Raw genomic sequence first — 19,624 nt, forward strand, 5'->3', positions numbered from 1 at the left:
TGTGATACATGTAAGTCCAACAGGAAAAAAAAATAAAAGATTTACAGGGATGTTGTCAACATGAACAGTTTTATTGCTTAAAGAGTAAGGGGTTACTAGAAAAAAATTAAATTTTATTTATTCAATCAACACTTAATTGTAGACATTTGTTGCAGGCTTGAAAGAGTAGTGATTTGTGGGGATGACCAGTTTTGAAACATTATTTCTCTTTCAGTCTGACACAGTAAGTCTCTTTATTGAGCCAAGAACTATTTAATTGTCTGTACTTCAAGGAGCTCATGGAATTATTGGATGCTGTGATTCCGTATTAGACAAGTGGTAGAATATTTCAAAATGTCAAATTAGTGAAGCATCGTAGAGGAGAAAGAAAGGGGCAGAGAGGAGACAAGAGAGGAGGACTTCGCTGGGGGCGGGGCGGGGGCGGGGCGGGGGCGGGGCGGGGGCGGCACAGAGGCCTGGTTTGATGGAAGCAAGTTCCACACCCAGCAGGGAGGACTGTTCTCTCCTGTCGAGTCCGTTTCCAGGGACAGACAACAACCTTCCCCAAGCAGATCTTTCTGCCTTTCTGCAGGCCCAAAAAGAAATGTGAAATTTCATCCCCTTGTCTTCGGGCCTCTGAGGGCCCGGACTGTGGGCCCTGAAGGTGGGCCGGGAGATGACGTTCACCTCTTGAGGCCCAGGTGGTAGAGGACATGGTCCCGGTTGTGAGCCCTTTCTGTGGCCTTCACTCTCCTGCCTTCTCACTCCCCATTCTTCTACCCAAGGCACCCAGACACCTGCAGGGGTGCTGGGCGCTCTGCTGGCAGAATTGTGTCCTTGGTACAGTGGGCTCTGGAACCAAGATGTTTGGCTTTGTGGCCCCAGCCTGTGCCTCCTTTTCCTCATCTGGGCAAGGGTGCAAATGAGAGCTCTCACTCCTTAGAATTGCCACGTAATGTGGACAAGGCTCTGCATGGGGCCAGAAAATGCCTCGCCATTACGGTCCCTTGGGACGCAATAAGAGCACTTTAGTATGATTGCAGAGGAAGAGGGGAATATCCCCGCCTGTGGAAATTCAGGACGTTGCTTTGGCTCATTCCCATCTCTAGCCTTACCCTTACCTCAAGTCTCTGAAGTAGATGAGTCATGCATAGACAACAAAGGCTAGAGCACACCTTCCCACCCAACAGGTCCCTTACTCCTTTGAGCATGTGGGGGCGGGGGAGGCCGGACCCTCTCCTCCTGGCAGGTCAGTTCTGGTTCGGAGCAGCCCGAGCCTCTAACCTTACAGCTGTTATCCTTTCCTGTGGGTGCCTGACATTATCAGGGAAGTTATCTTGGATGATCTCAGGGTTAGCCAGCCAACTGAAGCAAAGGGGAGGGTAGAATCTTGCCTCAAAATGTGGTTAAAGGCAAAGAAAAACAAAACAAACGTTCCTTTTTAATAAAGCATTTTCAGGAAGGGACACAGCTCACAGGCCTTTTGTTCTGTCTGTGTGACCCAGCTGGATGAAGTCTAACCACTTCCCTCCTCCCTTCCCTTTCTCCCTCGCCCACTTTGTCGACCAGGTCTTAGCCAGAATTCTCCTGTGATAAGGCTCATGATTTCAGTGACTAAAAAGGGACAATACATTACTAATGATATCCACAGATGTTTCCCACAAAACATCTATTTTTGTTTGCTTTATATTTTGATTTAAAATAAGCCATTTATAAAAAAGGGAGAAAGGAACAATTAGTCTACGGTGAACCAAAAATAAATACTGCAAAACATGAATTCTGAGCTTAGAGAAAATTTACTTCACAGAATTTCACATTAAAACAAATGATTAAATAGAACATCCTTTTAAGAGTAACCAATATGATTTTTTGAAAGATCCTGGAGTTACAAAATTTATTAAGGATAGGAAATGAATAGAGCAAAGAATGGCAGAGAAATCATACTTTATAAAGTATGGAGATGTCTGTTTCCCCTCTCTTGATTAATAACTTTTAACATAAATTCAAGGTTTCATAGGAAAGCAGAGCTGAAATACCTTCTCATCCTATTCTTTCCGAAAGGCGGTGTAGTGGCAGAAAGCACGTGAGATGTAGTTCAGATCGGCTTCCAATCCTACCTCTACCACTCATCCTACTGGGTGACCACAGAAGCATGGATGCTACCTGAGTGTCCTAATTCCCATCAGTAAACCTTGGAGGCTGAGGTATGTTTTTTTTACACACACACACACACTCTCTCTCTCTCTCTCTCTCTCTCTCTCTATTTAGGTATGTTTCCTAAAAAATTTACATGTGGGTTTTACCTGATCATCCACTGACCACAAAGATATCCAGTGACTAGATTGCAAAGCATTCCTGTTGATTTACAAATGGTGACCTAACAAATTACAGTTAGGAATGCTTTTAAGTGTGATAGGCATTTCTAAGTATTTGCCTAATCTTAAAAAAACTAAAATCTTTGTAATGTCTAATATGAAGCACTTGCCATTTATTTTTATCTCAACACTGTGTTTCTACAAATTGTATGTGATTCTGACTCTGCGACAGGACTGAATCTTGCCTGAATCAATTACTCCTCCCCTTTTTAAGAACAATTATTAGTTCTATGTATTATCATTTGCTTTCTCAAGTGTCCAGCCATTGAAATCATTAAGCATTTGAAGCAGCAGAGCCTAGTTTGGACTCTGAACTCAGACTTCTAGGATTCTAATCTCAGTTTTGCTAAACACTTGCTGTGTGACCTTGGAAAAATTACTTTCCCTCTCTGGGCTTCAGTTTCCTCATTTGTCAAAAATGGGATAATAACAACACTGAATTCATCTTTAGAGGGCCTGCTATCGTTCTAAACTGTAATTTCTATAAAAGTCTGAAAGAATACAATTATTAATTTTTCAAATGATTTAAAATGAATAAATAAAATACTTCAATAGTGTATTCATACTATTGAGATACTATTAATAACTATGAAATTAATAGCTATTAAAACATAAGTTTACTGTACTTCCTCCTGATACAGCTATTTAAGAGAAATATCTGTAAAGCATCTGGCATTTAGTAGATATTCAGCAAACAGTGGCAATTTATTATTACTATTATTATTATATTGGGAAAGAAACCTATGCTAGGTTATATTTAAAGGGCACCCATTTGACTCAGCTCTGTCTGTAGAGCTTTGAAAGACTGCAGCGTTGTAAAAGCGCACTGTTTTCAGGTTCGGTAAAGATGTGATGACTAATGCTAAGTACTGTTCCTGTTTCTGAGTCAAGTCATCGGTGACCTGTGCGGCCGGGGGAGGGGGGAGGGCGGTGCGGGGGCCGGGAGGTCGGTGGTTGGGGCAGTGTGCGTAGGTGGCAGGTCAGGGTCTTGAGGCTTTTGCCCTCCTGCCCTCTTCTCCTCACTGCTCTTGCAGCTCCTTTTTGAAAGAGTCACCCTTAAGAGCTTTCTGCCTAGGCAGGCTGTGATGAGGTGCCTTCGCTGGGGGGAGGGGGAGGACAACTTGGCGCGTGGATGGTAGATTTCAAGCTGGCTAGCTCCCCTGGCTTTCTTGCTGAGTCCCCTAGTTCAAAAGCACACAGAGGGCGGCAGGAAGAAGTGACAGAGCCTGGTGCCAGAGGGTTCAGGCTCACCGCTCCCAAGCTGTGTGACAGCTCGACCTCTCTGACCCTTGATTTCCACATGTGAGAGTGGGAAAAAATTCATGATTCTCAGTTTAATTGTTCTTTGCTCAGTGCCTGGCCCAGTTAGCAACTGTTATTGGCATACATAGTGCAGTTCTGATGTCAAAATCTATTGAGTGTGTCCCCCCAAGGGTGTTAATGCATTTTTATCTTCATGGTTGCTCTTCAAGGAGAAGCTCTGTGCTAGCCTAAGAACGAATTAGATTATTGTCCTCCCCACCTCTTCCCTATACAATTGTAAAAGTATTTTTTTTCCATTTCTCTAAGGCTATATATTTTAGAACTAAAATTTCCCCAGTGGGTGCAGCTATAAAAGAAAGAGCTCGCTGACAGCAAGACTCAGGCTTAGTTCAGGGAAATGGTCCTTGAGATGCAATCAGTGGGTATTATCAACACCCATTTCAGCTCAATTTGTCTGATCCCTAGGAAGAGAGATCTTAGCCATTTCTTTCTGGAGGCATCAAATCTGTATTTCCCGGATCTGTGATGAAGCCAATGCTGTGCGGCATTGAAAGTCCAGGGCTAGGTCACGCATGACATCAGCTAGTGCTGCACAGTCACTCACTGGCCCTGGCGGGAACCATGGTCATATCTGGTGTCTTGGGTGGCAGCCTCAGCGCCATCCCCAGGCCTGACTTGTGGTTTCAGCAGGAGCCCCAGGGCAAAGGCCCAGCATAGACTCCCTTGGGCAGTGAGGGAGTGAGCGAAAGGAATTTAAGGTCTTAGAATAAAGCCAAAATGGCACCTCAGAGGAGATGATCTTGCAGTCTGTGTCTCTCTGTGGAACCCTGGGTGTGCTTCTCCAGGTGGGAGGGGTGGGGAGGGGGTGGTGAGTGCCAGCCACTGGGATGAGGAAGGACGGGGCGGAACAGGTTTCTATTTCCATCCAATTGGCTTTCCAAAAGCTTTCGGAGGGAGGAGAGGGAAACCAGGAATGCAGCTGCAAAGGCTCAAACATGATCTTTTGGGGGTTCAGTTATTCCTCTTCTTATTTTTTAAAACATAAATTTATTTTTCTTTTTTTTTTTAAAAGATTTTATTTATTTATTTTTAGAGAGGGGAGGAGAAGGAGAAAGAGAGGGAGAGAAACATCAGCGTGTGTTCACCTCTTGTACTCCCCCAACTGGGGACCTGGCCTACAACCCAGGATGTGCCCTGACTGGGAATCAAATCAGTAACCCTTTGGTTCACAGGCCGCCACTCAGTCCACTGAGCCACACCAGCCAGGGCATTCCCCTTCTTACTTTTATTGGGTTTCCTCTCAAGTCCTGGGCCCAGTGGCACAGTCTTGTCTAAGGCCTGGTGACACCTCTTAGCATCAGTGACTCCCGTCTTGGTTAGGGGGTATCCTTGTGCCTTCCCTGAAACCATAGTCTTGTTGAATGTCAGTTAAAGATACTTGAGTATAAATGAGACCTGCCCCCCTCTCCTATTATTGGGACCAATGTTTACCAGGTCATGCAGTCAAGATCTACAGGCGTGCTCTTTCTTTCCTCAATTTTCTTGTTTATCCCAGGGAGTGTGTAGGCAACAGGGGGCCATACTGATCATTGAAAGAGGGAGCTTCTAAAGGACCCTTGCTGGCCATTGGAATCTGGATCTGTGCGGTGGATATTGTTTGAAAAGCTCCCAGGTTCTCCTACTCTGCAGCCAATGTAGGAACCTCTGTGTAGGGTTTGCCCATAATTAGCGCTCTGGCCTTGGCTGTCTATGTCAGAGAATAGGGCTAATAAAGTCCTGCGTGCAAACTTGCTGTTTTCATCTGTCTCCCCACACCTCTTGGGCAGCCCTATTCACCTCATCCTGACTTACTCGGGTGTAACCGGGCCCTGTGACCACACTTCTCGAGCCCAGATGAGTTTTTACAGAATTCTGGAGAAAGAGGCTAGACGAGAAAGGAACAAAGAATTATTTCAAAGTTTTCCTTTGAAATGCTTGAACATCAATACTACTTTATGACAAATATGAAGATTCTTAGGAAACAGGTAGTGACATTAAGAGGCTACTTGCTTTTACGTGCACCCTTGTTTCAGAAATAAAACATAATAATAAAACCAACTTGACAGGTTTCTGCAGTCTTTTTCATCCCCCGAGGAGAATTTCATTAGCAAACACTGGGAGAGCTAGGTCTCTGTGGGTATCTGATGGCTGCTGTGGGCAAAGCTACAGTTACAGTCTGCTCCAACTCCCCTGCAGGGCGCCTGGCAAAGGCCATGTCCTTCAGTGATGTCTTCATCCAGGGCGACCCTGGTCAAGAATGCAAAAGGCAGAAAATGACATTTGCGTCTGGGCAGAAGCACCGCAAATGCTCATAGCGGTGGCTTCTCAGTGTCTCTCATCATCAGTCAGCTGTGGTGGGTTTGTGTCAGGACGGGGTGAAACCTTTCTTTGCTCTTCCATTGGCCAAAAGGCCCTCAGGGTCTCCACAGTCTGCCCGGGAGATCTCTGATAGGGCAACAAGGTGGGTCTCGGTCCAAAATTCACAGTCTTGTACAGGGCCCCATTTCACATTGGGAAAGTCAGAGCTGGCACTTGGAGACATGACCTGGCATTTTTGTAGCTTTCAGCAGAAGATGACTTGGTTTTTCAGGGAGCAAGGGGGATCTTGATCATTAGGCGATATCTTTTTCAATACTTAAAAATTATTTTAAATTTGGGTTTTATTTTTTTCTTTTCTCTTTTGCTCTCTTTCTTACCTTCCTTTTTTTTAAAGGTTTTATTTATTTATTTTTAGAGGGGGAAGGGAGATAGCAAGCGGGGAGAGAAACATCAATGTGTGGTTGCCTCTCATGCGCCCCCTACTGTGGATCTGACCTGCGACCCAAGCATGTGCCCTGACTGGGAATTGAACTGGTGATGCTTTATTTCGCAGGTCAGCACTCAGTCCATTCAGCCACACTAGCCAGGGCCTTACCTCCTTTTTTAAAAAAATGATAAAGTTGATAAAATAGAATGGAAGGACAATGTCAATAAGAAAACAGTAGGTTTTCAAAGGATCTGGGCCAACTTCCCACCTGCCTGGGGATCTGCATCCAGTTACTCAAATGATCATTTTTATCACCTATGGCATTGAGAACACAATATCTGCTCAAGGTGTGTATAATAAAGCCTTTTATCAAGGTTTAATTACTTATTACTATTTGGGGGGCTTATGTCTGTATGTTAGGTACTCAGGGAGAGCCCCTTGGAGTATGTTCATGACCTCTTAAAAGAAAGGACAATGGATATGCCCACTGAACTACGGGTGACTTGACTTCATCCATCTATATTGGGTCAGCTATCGAGCTGTTCATGTTTTAGGAGGGAAGGGTATTTAGAATCCTGGAAAGAAGTGGCCTGAGAGATCTTGGAGGGCCAAGTGTGTTTCCTGACACCTCACTAGATGATGCAAAGATCCCCAAAGCAGCACATCTCAACCAGGGAGTTCTATCAGTCAGGTTACGTTAGAGTTACTAGGGGCAACTTTTTCCAATGACAGGAGCTAGACCATCCTCCTCCACAGAGATTCTGGTATCCCACCGTCTGGGAGGTGGGTATAAGCATATGTAATTTGGTAAACACTAATTTCCAGTTGATTCTGATACTTTCACATCAGGCTGAGAACCACTTCCCTAAAGGTAAATTGCCTATTTGGAAAATGTCATCTGAGGAATTGAGATTGAGGAAAGAAGCATCACATTCCCATGTGCTGCCTGGGGTTAGAAGCCTTGGCTTGGCCAGCTCCTGGCCAAGAAGACTTTTCCCCACTTCTCCGCTGAAACAAATCCACCCTTGAAAGCCTAGCTCATATCATGACCTAACTTTCAGCTGCTCTGGCCTAGAGCGTTCCTTCTCTGCACTTTTAATTCATTCATTGTCTGGATGATTTGTTTGACAACTCAGCTAGCAATTAACAGGCTGACTTCTCTTTCCTCTGAATGCAGTTTGTCTTACATTTCTATTTAATATTTCACTTATTTCTATCTAGTAGAAATAACACTGACCTCAACTTTAGTTCTGGCTTTACTTCTATGTATCCCAGGCCAAGTGGGTTACCTTTCAGGGTTTTAGAGCCCCAGTTAGAAAATTCCACAATTCTCTTTCTTACCTCACCATCAAGCTTAGTTTCTTGCACAATGATGTTCACTCAGTTTTATTCAATGTTTTGAGAGAATAAGTGGAGTTGATATTTTCTAACACGGTTTCCAGTGAACCTGTATCCTGATTTCACGCTGTTATGTAATCCCGTGCCCTCGAGTGTGGACAGGACACAGCGAATATGGCAAAATGACGGGATGTTACTTCTGGGATTCGGTTAGAAGAGACTGACTTTGGTTTTGCTAGCATTCTCTCTCAGGCTCTTCTCCATGCTTCCCCTGATGGACAGGGTCTCAGGTGGAGAGGGTCAGTTGGAAGGATGGAGGGCACCTCCAGACTGAAGTCTCAGTCCAACAGCCTGTGGGAAAGCAGGTCTTACCAAGAACCACTGAATTACCTTGAAGGGGGATCCTGCCTCCGTTGAACCTTGGAATGACTGCAGCCCCAGTCAGCCCCTTGTGATTGCAGTCTTGGGAGAGACCCTAGATTATAGTCCTTGACTGTAGTCCTGTGACAGACCCTGAAGCAGAGAATCTAGCCAAGCCATGAATGGATGCCTGACCCAGAGAAATGGTGATGCTATAAATACATGTTGTTTTAAACCAATACATTTTGGGGTAATTTGTTGTGCAGCAATATTTAAACGATACTACCTGTGAGATGGGTTGATAGATGTGGTAGTCTATCTACCTGATGGTCATATTGAGCTAAATTATGCTGCAGTAACAAATGATCCTGAAGGTGGCTTACATCCACAAAAATTTATTCTTTCCTAACACTATATGTCCACTGAAGACTGGCTGTAAGTTGAGCTCAACATTTTCTTCCCTCTAGAACCCTCTATATCCCAGGCTGACAGAGCTGCCTCTATCTGGAGCATTGCTAATCATCATGGAAGAGGAAAAAGAGAGTATGCACTGGTTTTTAAAGCTTCCCCATGGAAACAATGCATCATACTTCTGCTTATATTTCATTGGCCAAAGCAAGGCACATGGCCAGGGCCCAAAGTACAATCCTCCTCCATGGAGGGGCCCTAAGTATTTATGAATAGTAACAGTGAATCATTTACCATTGTACAGTGGGTCAGGGAGAGTGGTTGCTCAGACTGCTATAATATACAGAAAAGAGAAAGAATAGCTCACATCCTCAGCTAAATGGGTATGGCAGCTCCAGAGCCTGTCTAAGGAGATTATAATAGAATAGCTATTTTTTTCCTAGAAAAAAATGTGAAAAATAATGGAATATGAAGCATTGAGAGAAGTTGAAGGGTTTTTTTTTGTTGTTTTCTTATTTTTTGTGGGTTTTTTTTTTTTTAGCATCCTCAAAATCTCCATAGTTACATCCCTAAGATCTTTCCAAACCAGTGACTCTCTATGGCATATGAAGCTTTAAGACATGCATCCTGGCACTCCTCTTCAGACTACATTGCCTCCCCTAAGCCCTTGAAGCTTCTTCTGTATATAAATATAAGAGACTCCCTTGTCTATAATCCTGTTCATAAAGTTAAACTGGGTTTCCAAACAACTGTCTTCCAGCAGTCAGTGTAATAGGAGAGAAAAACCTGACACATGATCTTGGGCAAGGCTGTTGTGCTATGGGTTTCAGTCTTCTCAAAGTCTGCTCTAATCTCTCTTTCCTGAGTTATAAGCACAGTCCCTGTGGACTTCCTGTGAATGTTCGAGGAGCTTAAGGAAGGGTTGCTACCCATCCATCTTGGAGGCCTGGCCAGGCTGGCTTTAGAGAGGCCGTTTGATGGGAAGTGCGGAGACTGGATGTCAATTCTAGCTAGCAGAGAGGAAAGGGGGCCTGACTTAGCTGGTAAGCCAAGCCAACATGATGGATCTGTCGGTAAAACCAGAACCAGATTAAATTGCTGACACATGGTAGAGAAATGTCAGGGCCGGAGATCCCCTAAAAAGTAAAGAAGAGACTTGTGGAGGACCCTTCTTCCTATAAAATATACGTCTGCCCTCAGTCCCTGCCTCTTTGGATCACGCCAGATGGTATTCTGTTTCTCCTGAGGTTGGAGTTTATGTCCAAAGGAATGGGCTTCTCTTCGATGACTTCTGAAGGAGGCATGAAAAAGTCCCAGAATTGTGGTTTTAAAAGTGATCTTAGATGCCATCTAAGCCAAACCACCTAGCACTGGAGTCACTTCTTCATGTCTATGATCTGGAGTTGATGCTCAGGGAGAGGTTTTAAACTTCCCGAGACTTTTCAGGATGTGATCCTGCCCCAGTTTGCTTTCCGTATTGCACCACAGAGAGTGTGAGGGAAAGCAGTGAGGTGGAAGTGTGCAATAGGATGTGGAGACAGTCTGCCTAGTGACACAAGTTTTGCATTTGGGAAAAATTTTCCATTTTGTAACTGAAATGCCCTTAGTTGTCCCAGAAAATGTTGAGGAAGGCCATAGTCTGTACCCCAGAAATCCTACTTTTGAAGGTGACTACCTGTGAAACAATTTTACCCTTCTCTGGCATGTTTCTCCCTGGTACACAGGTGAGAATGGTGTTTCTAGATAGTAAATTGGTAGTGCTTTTTTCTTCTTTTTTAAAATTTTAATTAAATTAATTAATTAACTAATTAAATTTAAAGTGGCTGTGCTTTTAAGCTGCTTGATGAATCTATTCTGTAATAGAATGTATACTTTGTCTTCTAGTACATGTCTAAATATTATCTTCATTTCAAGATACTAAATATTATCTTACATTCAAGAGTAAGAGCAACTAACTTATTCTTGTACCTCTGTGCATCAGGCACCAAACTAAATACTGGAAATAGAAAGGCTATTAGATATATTCTCTGCCTTCATGGATTTTGTTGTGTAGGAAGTGAGATAGACATCTGACAATATGATGTAATCCATGTTAGATATTTAAAAAGTATAAAGTTTTATGGAAACAAAGGAAAGGCAAACATGGTGATCTGATGGAGCAGTGGGTGTGTTTTAAAGCACGAGCTTTTTAGACGTTCAAGGTGTGCTTCACAGGGAAGGTCATGGACAAACATGCAGAGTGAATGTGATAGTCATTAATGCATTCTAGGTACATGGAAACGCTGCACTTCTTAATCCTGTTAGTTTTGGAACCATACCACTAGTTTGAGCTAATGAGTTGGAAGCAAACATGAAGTGTCACTTCTGGGCCAAGTCTGTTAACAGCAAGTTCAACACTGTCCAGAAAGCATTTTTCCCTTCTAGAACACAACCATCAATATCAGGTATGGTGTCTGTTCAGGCAATTTGGGCCCCTAAGTGACCATGATGAACATAACACTCCATCAATCCTTGATGCACATGTGACATGAGTGAGAAATGTCTGTTTTTTTCCCCATGTCACTACGATTTTGAGATTGTTTGTTATGGCAACATAATCTGGTTTATTTCTCTAGTTCAGTGCAAAATTAAGAAATAAGTATGGTATACCTGCAAAATAAAATATAAGATAATTGATATGACTGGTTCAGAGTAGAAGAAAATGAGATTGGAAATATTGGTCAGGACTGAACTATGAAAAACTCTGACACCATGCTGAGAAATTGACTTGAAACTGTAGGCAATGAACTGCCATTGAAGGATTAAAATTACTCTCTATTAAGCCATATAGTTTGTCTTTGGCTTTGCCAAAAGTTGGCATTACAGCATTGCCAACAGCTGTAATGCTGATCCTACACTTCCAATAATCTTAGGAAATCTAGATCCAGGAAATTTAGTAGAGAATATGGAACAGATGTGGCATAGGGAGTATGGGTCACGTGTGCCACTCCTGCTGCTACACTACAGGTGTGCTGGCCAAAATAAACTAGAGGAAGATTTATTTCTACTAGGGCAAGTCTTTCCTCATCAGTGATATCTCCCTGTATCTGACATAGGCTACTTTTCATAGATTCAGTGCAATTCCTAACAAAACACCAATGGCATATTTCAGAGAACTAGAACAAATATTCCAAAAACTTATATGGAACCACAAAATACCCTGAATAGCCACAGAAATCTTGAGAAAGAAGAACAAGGTTGGAGGAATCATACAATCTGATATCAAACTAAACTACAAGGCCATAATAATCAAAACAGCATGGCATTGGCATACAAACAGACATATAGATCAATGGAATAGAATAGAAAGCCCAGAAATAAACACACAACTTTATGCTCAGTTAATATTTGACAAAGGAGGCAAGAACATACAATGGGGTAAATATAGCCTATTCAATAAATGGTGTTTGGAAAATTTGACAGGTATATGAAAAAGAAAAATGAAACTAGACCACCTGCTTATACCATGCACAAGAATAAAATAAAAATGGATTACAGACTTAAATATTAGACTCAAAACCATAAAAATCCTAGAAAAAAAACAGGCAGTAAAATCTTGGACATTTCTCATAGCAATATATTTTTTGATATATCTCTTTGTGCAAGGGAAACAAATAAATAAATGGGACTACATCAAACTAAAAAAATTTTGCACAGCAAAAGAAACCATCAACAAAATGAAAAGACAATCCATAGAATGGGAGAACATATGCACCAATAATGCATTTGATAAGGGGTTAATATTCAAAATTTATAAAGAACTTATACAATTCAATGCCAAAAACCCTCCCCCAAAGAATCCAATTTAAAAATGGGCAAAGAATCTGAATAGATGCTTCTCCAAAGAGGACGTACAGATGGCCAATAGACATATGAAAAGATTCTCAGTGTCACTAATCATCTGAGAAATGCAAATTAAAACCATGATGCAATATCACCTCGAACCTATCAGAATAACTATCATCAATTGATCAACAAACAAGTATTGGCAAGGATGTGGAGAAAAGGAAACCCTCATGAACCCTTGATGGGATAGCAGTTTGGTGCAGCCATTGTGGAAAACAGTATGGAGTTTCCTCAAAAAATCAAAAATGGAACTGTCTTATGACCCAGTGATTTTACTTCTGGGAATATATCTGAAGAAACCTGAAACACTAATTTGAAAGAACATGAACACCTCTATGTTCATTGCAGTATTATTTACAGTAGCCAAGATTTGGAAGCAGCTCAGATGCCCATCAGTAGATGATCCACAAAATAGCTGTGGTACCTTTACACAATGGGATACTACTCAGCCATAAAAGAAGTGAAATTTTACCTTTTGCAACGGCGTGAATGGACCTGGAGAGTATTATTATGCAAAGTGAAATGAGACAGTCAGAGAAAGACAAGTACCATATGATTTCACCTATATGTGGAATCCAATGAACAAACTGAACCAACAAGCAAAATAAAAACACTCATAGATACAGGGAACAGAATGACAGCTGTCAGAGGGGAGGAGAGTCGTGGGACTGAATGGAAAAGGTGAAGCGATTGAGCAAAAACAAAAACAACCTCATAGACAACAGTATGGCGGTTACCAGAGAGAAAGAGGGTGGGGGTGGAAGAGGATAAAGGGGGGATAAATGGTGACAGAAGGAGACTTGACTTGGGGGGCGAACACACGATGCAGCATACAGATGATGTAGAACTGTATTCCTGAAACCTGTATAATTTTAGTAACCAATGTCTCTTCAATAAATTTAATAATAAAAAACCTTGCTTTTAATGTAAGTATTTGAAAAAGTGAATCCTTTGGGTTCACCTGTGCTCCCACTTCCTTTCATTGGATCTGAATTTGGACCTACGTATTGCTGCTCTGGATTTCCCTTTTCTGCTCTACTGTTTCTTTCTAGTCTTGTTTCCCATTGCATGTCCACCCCTCTCACATTCTCATGTACCTTACTCTCCTGCAACCCAGACCCTTCAGTGTTCCTCCAGATGTCCCGGCCCGTGTGACTTCACTTACCACTGCCTGCTTGAGCCCACGACCCCAGAATGGGTTTGTTATTATTGAAATTCTACCCACCCTCTAAGACCCAGCAGCTCATACACTATTTTCTCATGAAGCTGCCTCTCCCGAGAGGGAGTTCATATCTGACTTCTCTGGGCTTCCCTTTCTCCACTAGAACCCTCACCTCACTGAACTGTTGCATTATTGGTATTTGTGAGCATGACCAGTGCAAAGATCAAGGGTAAGAACTGTGTCTTGGTTATCTTGGCAATCCTCAAAGTATTTGGCAATACTATGAATACACTGGACATCCAGAATATTTTAAAATTAAAAAACTTGAAATTGAAAGCCTTTTAATTGAAAGCTTAAAACAATTAAGAGAAAGCTTTGTTCAATTTCCACTGCTTTACTCTTTGAGAGGCTGTCTGTAAAGCATGTATTCTCTCCTACTACATCTCCAACACCCTCTTCCCCACTGAGCATCAACACCAAGTGTCCTTTTTTTGCAGACTATTTCCTTCCAGATAGCGATAAAGATGTTTCGTCAGAACAGTGACACCAGTTCCTTAGGAAGGCTATGGATTGAAAATTGGTAAATAGAAAATGAATGTCAATGGAAATTAATTCCTCTTCTGGAGGCCAGTGGAAAACAGACAAGGTAGAAATGAAAAGTGTGCCACTTGAGAGATTATAAATGTCTACCAAAGAGAACTGAATGACGTTTACCTTGGAGGAAAGCACAGTGAACATGAGAGAATCTTAAATACAAGTATTTCAGAAGTCAGTGAAACTGAGACCATTTTACTGTTGAATGAGACTTGGTTGGTGGGGGGAGGGATGGATAACAAAGTAGTCTGGCATTTGAGCAATATGATAGCCCCAAATGCCAGTGCTATTACACTTTTCCAACAAGAGAGGCACAAAGGGAAAGCTATTACTTGTGCCTGGGTAGAACAAAATTTGAGAGAAAGTATTACAAATGGATGGGCTAAAATCTGAAGCTTAGAATGTTTTTAAGATCACTAGAAATGATTTTTGCAATGAGTGTCAATGTGTCTCTATAAAGTTTAAACAGTAAAATGTGCTGCCACTGAAGTTTTGTTTTATAGAATCAAAAGGCATGTGTGAAAGGCTAGGGGAGGTGTTAAATTTTCAACTTGAATTTGTCCCAAAAGAAAATATTTTGATGTTGTTAATAAGTGTGCAATTTATCAGCAGAGATATTACTTCTTGAGTTGCTTCCCTGTGTGCATTTGAATGTATTTCTTTGTTACTGTGTGCAGTAACAAATAAATACTTAATGAATTAAATATCCAGACACATATAATGTGTTAACTATCCCAATGAACCACATTATCTGCTAAGCAATAAGAAAGGTGGGAGGCTGAACTGGTGGATACTTTGGATTGGGTGGTCAATGTCATTTAAACTGAGATTTATATGACAAGAGGCAGTGAGCCATTTGGAGATGCAGAAAGACTTTTCCAGGTAAGTGCAAAGGCCTCAAAATGGGTATGACCTTGGCTTATTAGAGAACCAAAAAGAAAGCAAGTGGAGATGGAGTGGAGGAACCTGGGGCAGAGTGGTAGGACACGAGCTTGGAGAGGGATGTAATCATTTAGTACTTTATAAATCAGGATAAAGAATTTAGATTCAGTGTTTAGTCATATGTAAAGCCATTAGTGTATTTTAAGGGGAAAAATATCCTGGCTGGTGATGAACTATGGATTAGAGGAAGGCAAGGGGATATGGGGTGCGGGTTGGGGGAAAGCAGGAAGTAGATTGGAGCAGCTTCCCAGGGGTGGGACGGTAGTAGCGGGGGATGGAGAAGAGTGGACGGACTAAGGGCTGGGGTGAAACAAAGAGGGTGTGGGGAACGGAGCCAGGTGGGCAGGCTGGTGGGGTAAGCCTCCACATCTAAGTGGGAAAACATCTCCTCTCCTACAGGAACTTTCATTTGTATTCAGGATGTAAGGACCCCAACCTCTTAAATACAGTGTCTTCACAAGGCACGGAGGACCTGGCTTACCACTGACTTCTGATTTTCATAATCAGGAGGCTGCATTTTTTCATCCTTTTATTTTGTGCTCTTCCTTCGATATCAGAGATGCATAGTGGGTTAGAGGGCCTGTGAGGATGGTTGAGTTTGCCCTAGGGAAAAGCTGAGGTACTGCACACAGCCACTTCCCTGGGCAGCCTCAAAGTTCAAGAGGAGAGATATGGAAGCCTAGTGCTTTTAGTGCTAAGGGTCTGGGGCTTTACATACCTGATCTTTCATTCCATCCTCCGGATAACTGTGAGGTACATCTTTTTAAATTCTAGTTTTACGAAAGGAAAAAGTAAGCCCTGGCTGGGTGGCTCAGTTGGTTGGAACATCGTCCTGTACATCTAAAGGTTTTGGGTTTGATCCCCGGTCAGGGCAAACACCAGGTTGAAGGTTTGATCCCTGGTCTGAATGTAAGGGAGACAACTAACTAATGCCTTTCTCTCTCTCTTCATTCCTCTCTCTCTAAAATCAATAAACATAGCCTTGGATGTGGATTAAAAAGAAAGAAAGGAAGGCTCAGAGAGGTTCTTTATTTTGCCCAAAGTCATACAACTTGTCAGTGTGGAGGCAGGACTGGAAGCAGAGCCTGGCTCTCTGCACTCTTCACATCGCCTCTGAATTGCAGCTGGTCTGTTTCCCCTCTTTTCTCATTATTACCCCACAGATTCCATGGACGAGCCCATCCCGGGGAAGGCTACAATGCCTCTTTCTTGTATGTACTATGTTTGCCTCTCTTGTCCCACCGTGTGCCTAGAAAGGTGCTCAGCGAACATATCTTCCTGAAGGCAACACCCCTTCTGCCTGCCACATAGGGGGCTGGGGTGAGAGTCATGGCAGGGCGGGGGAGGTGGACTGGGCTGCTGCCGCCGCTGCTAGGAGGTGGGGAGGGACTCTTCTGCTTATTATGCCTCACCTAAAAGACAGTTTCCATTTCCTAGCCCTCCTGCTCCCCATCCCTCACCTCTCGCCCCTTGACTTCAGCTCAGACCCCTCAGGGAGCATCCCTTACCGCGGGGCTGACAACATTTGGGGGCGCGGGGTACTTGGTTTCTGCGCTCTTGCCCATCTGTGCTCAGAGCTTCGTTCCCCGGGAGCCCGGAGCCCGGCGGGCATTGACGTCAAGCGGCGGCGGATCGCTGCCTACAGACGGGTGACCTGGACCCTCCTCCACACCCCCTTCCTTCCTTGCCCCCTCCCTCTTCCCTGCTCCCGGGCTCTGGCTGGGTATAAAAGGCGGGAGCGCGGGGTGCCTCAGCAGCGCCGAGTTTCAGCACCATGGAGAGCCCCCGCTTTCGGCTGCTGCCCCTCCTGGGTGCCGCCCTCCTGTTGCTGCTACCTCTGCTGGGCGCCCGTGCCCAGGAGGACGCCGAGCTCCAGCCCCGAGCCCTGGACATCTACTCTGCCGTGGAGGATGCCTCCCATGAGAAGGAGCTGGTCGGTATCCCCCACGCCCCAGACTCCCCTGGGCTTCCACGCCGTCCCTTTCTTTGTACCTCCTCTCTTCCTCCTCCCCACCCCAATTCCGGGAGTCAGGCGAGGCGCGGGGAGGTGAGCGCAAAGTCCGGGCTCCCGCTGTCCTCCGAAGACTGTCTCGAGCCTACGGGCTCCCGGCAGTCTGTAGAGCGAATCTCTTGTCCCCGCACCTCTGAGCGACAGGAGCCTCCGAGGCTCTGGGTCCTGCTGTCAGTATCCCTGAGGGCGCTCGCTTAGTTTCCACCCCTGGAACATCCCAGGGCGGAGTGTGTGTGGTTCTGGGGCTCCTTATAACGCACCTGGGCTGGGCTCGCAGCCAAGGCGACAACTTCGGGCTCCGCTGGGGCGGTATGTTGCAGATCGAAGCACTGCAGGAAGTCCTGAAGAAGCTCAAGAGTAAGCGCATTCCCATCTATGAGAAGAAGTACGGACAAGTCCCCATGGTAAGGTTTTGGGGTCACCCCCTCCCCATGTTTTTCCAAAAGAAAATATATCACCCTGCGTCTTATACATGCCTTCTCCCTAGGATGTGGCTGAATAATTCAGGAAATGGGTTTGCAGAATTTCGTGCCCCTCCCCCTTTGTTTCCACTGCCAGCCCTTGCCCTTGTCTCTAAGGATTTCAGAGGATCGAACAGCATGTGCCAGGAACCTGCTCTTGGCTCTGTGTACAAAGGAGCGTTGCGTAAAGATGAGCTTTTTCACTTCACCAAGAATTCTCTCAATTGGAAGAGCCCTCAAATCTACTCAGTTCTTGCTCTTCCAGTTTTCCCCAGAAGCACTCAGTTTTTGATCTAAGTTCTTAGGCTCAAAATTCTTAACCAGGACTTGTCACCTTCCATGGAGAACAAATACACACACACATACTTAAATTTCCCTTTTTGGGACGAAGGGACAGAAAACAGGGGACAGGGGTTGTGAGAAAATATAGATCTATTGTTTATTTCTCAGAGAGAAGGTCTGCTTGATCTTATTTTTTTTTTTTTTGGATGAGCAATTAAAGGACCCAGGAAATATAACCCACCCCGTACCCCCCCCCCCGGCTCAACCCCCCCCAACCAAAGGTGGAAAAAAGGAGGAGAGGCTCAATAATTTAAATTTCTTTCTATGTTCTCTCACTGAAATTATAAGCACAAAGCTCTCTGCCATTTTAGGCCTGACTATAGTTAGGCCCCTGGGGATGGTGTTGGGTCTACCCGTCTTTCCCAAGAGGCAGAAGCTGAGTTGGTGGGGAGATGCGCCCTTTGGGTGCCTGGGTCTGCGCTTGCCGGAGACCCCGCGCTGTGTTGCCTGCAGTGTGACGCCGGCGAGAAGTGCGCAGTGCGAAAAGGAGCGAGAATCGGGAAGCTGTGCGACTGTCCCCGAGGAACCTCCTGCAATTCCTTCCTCCTGAAGTGCTTATGAAGCGTCCACCCTGCTCCATCAGTCCCCACTGCCCCAGCTCCCCGGAGAAGGCCACGCCTTCATCCCCAGAGTCGGGCTTTATCAACAACGTTTGCATTTCCCTCTGAGGGCGAAGGGGCCCCTTTCCTGCTGTTTTCAAATCAGAGAACACATTAGATGTTACTTTGTGAAGGATAATGCCTTGTATGGTGTTGATACGTGTGCAAAAGTATTCTTTTCTTGTTTTATTTGTCTGACAAACTCTTGCGTATCTATGTATAAAGTAGGGGAACTTTACTTTGAAAATTGTATTTTCTTATGTGGCATGGCAGGATGTAAATTAGGTCTAGTTAATGTTGGGTAGATGACATCACAATGTGGAAAATAAATCACCCCCAGCATCACACATTCAAGCATGCACAACTTATACATAATAAAGTGTTTTTAATAATTGCTCAAAGTGCCTTGTTGTTTCTCCATAAGAAATTTAAATAGGAATGATGGGATTAATCTTACAGTTGTTTTCAAAGAGAAATATTTTTAAAATAGCAATCTATTGGGAGAACAGCCCCTTGACTCCAAGGAGTTTCGTCATTAATTAGGTGTTCGTCACACAAGCGTTTGTACACTCTATGTTTCCTTGATTACAGTGTGTTTGTGTGTGTGTGTATGTGTGCGCGAGATGAGATGGATGGAGATGAGCTGATATGATTTTGTTAAAATCTTTATTCAGATCCCTTAAGTGGAGCAGTGAGACCAATACAAGATAAATTGTTTTGCGCTTTAGCCACATTAAAAGCAATTTGAAAAATTAGGACCTTTGTTTTGGCAACTCTGTTATTAGAAAATGTGCATTGATAAATGGACTCCTTGAGGGTTGTCTGTCAAAAGGAAAGGCAGTAGCTGTCTCAGGTGCTCTAAAGATGTGAGGTCCAATCATTCCCACTCATAAATACACAATCTTGGAAAAATTCTCTGTTCAAAAGAAAAATACATATTTTAGTAAACAGTTTTGAGGGGGACAAATGAAAATTGATGGGGGCAGATTCAACTCAAGAAATACAAAAATTTTAATGTAAAGTAGCCTTTAAATACTTCTGAGTGCTTATCTGAAGTCACATTTTTGGGGGTTTAAATAGACCAAGTAACATTGAAGAAGTTACATCATGAGAGGAACAG

General features: G+C 43.7%; 1 protein-coding gene across 1 annotated transcript; it reads left to right on the forward strand.

Moving 5' to 3' along the window:
- Positions 1-16,860: 16,860 nt before the first annotated feature.
- On the forward strand, positions 16,861-18,475 carry CARTPT (CART prepropeptide). The gene is made up of 3 exons (XM_054578241.1): positions 16,861-17,024; positions 17,423-17,506; positions 18,359-18,475. Exons 1-3 carry the CDS (start codon positions 16,866-16,868, stop codon positions 18,464-18,466), a joined length of 351 nt encoding a protein of 116 aa, XP_054434216.1. The 5' UTR covers positions 16,861-16,865; the 3' UTR covers positions 18,467-18,475.
- Positions 18,476-19,624: the final 1,149 nt, after the last annotated feature.

This window comes from Pteronotus mesoamericanus, unplaced genomic scaffold (genome assembly GCF_021234165.1).
Source record: "Pteronotus mesoamericanus isolate MK-2021 breed Mesoamerican mustached bat unplaced genomic scaffold, CSHL_Meso_final contig_50, whole genome shotgun sequence".
Classification (NCBI taxonomy): domain Eukaryota; kingdom Metazoa; phylum Chordata; class Mammalia; order Chiroptera; family Mormoopidae; genus Pteronotus; species Pteronotus mesoamericanus.

Excerpts from the sequence above, each read along its gene's own strand:
- CARTPT (XM_054578241.1), top strand. The coding sequence starts at position 16,866 with ATGGAGAGCCCCCGCTTTCGGCTGCTGCCCCTCCTGGGTGCCGCCCTC. Across the intron at positions 17,025-17,422 it reads CCTCCCATGAGAAGGAGCTG|ATCGAAGCACTGCAGGAAGT; the intron begins GTCGGTATCCCC and ends GGTATGTTGCAG. Across the intron at positions 17,507-18,358 it reads AGTACGGACAAGTCCCCATG|TGTGACGCCGGCGAGAAGTG; the intron begins GTAAGGTTTTGG and ends TGTTGCCTGCAG.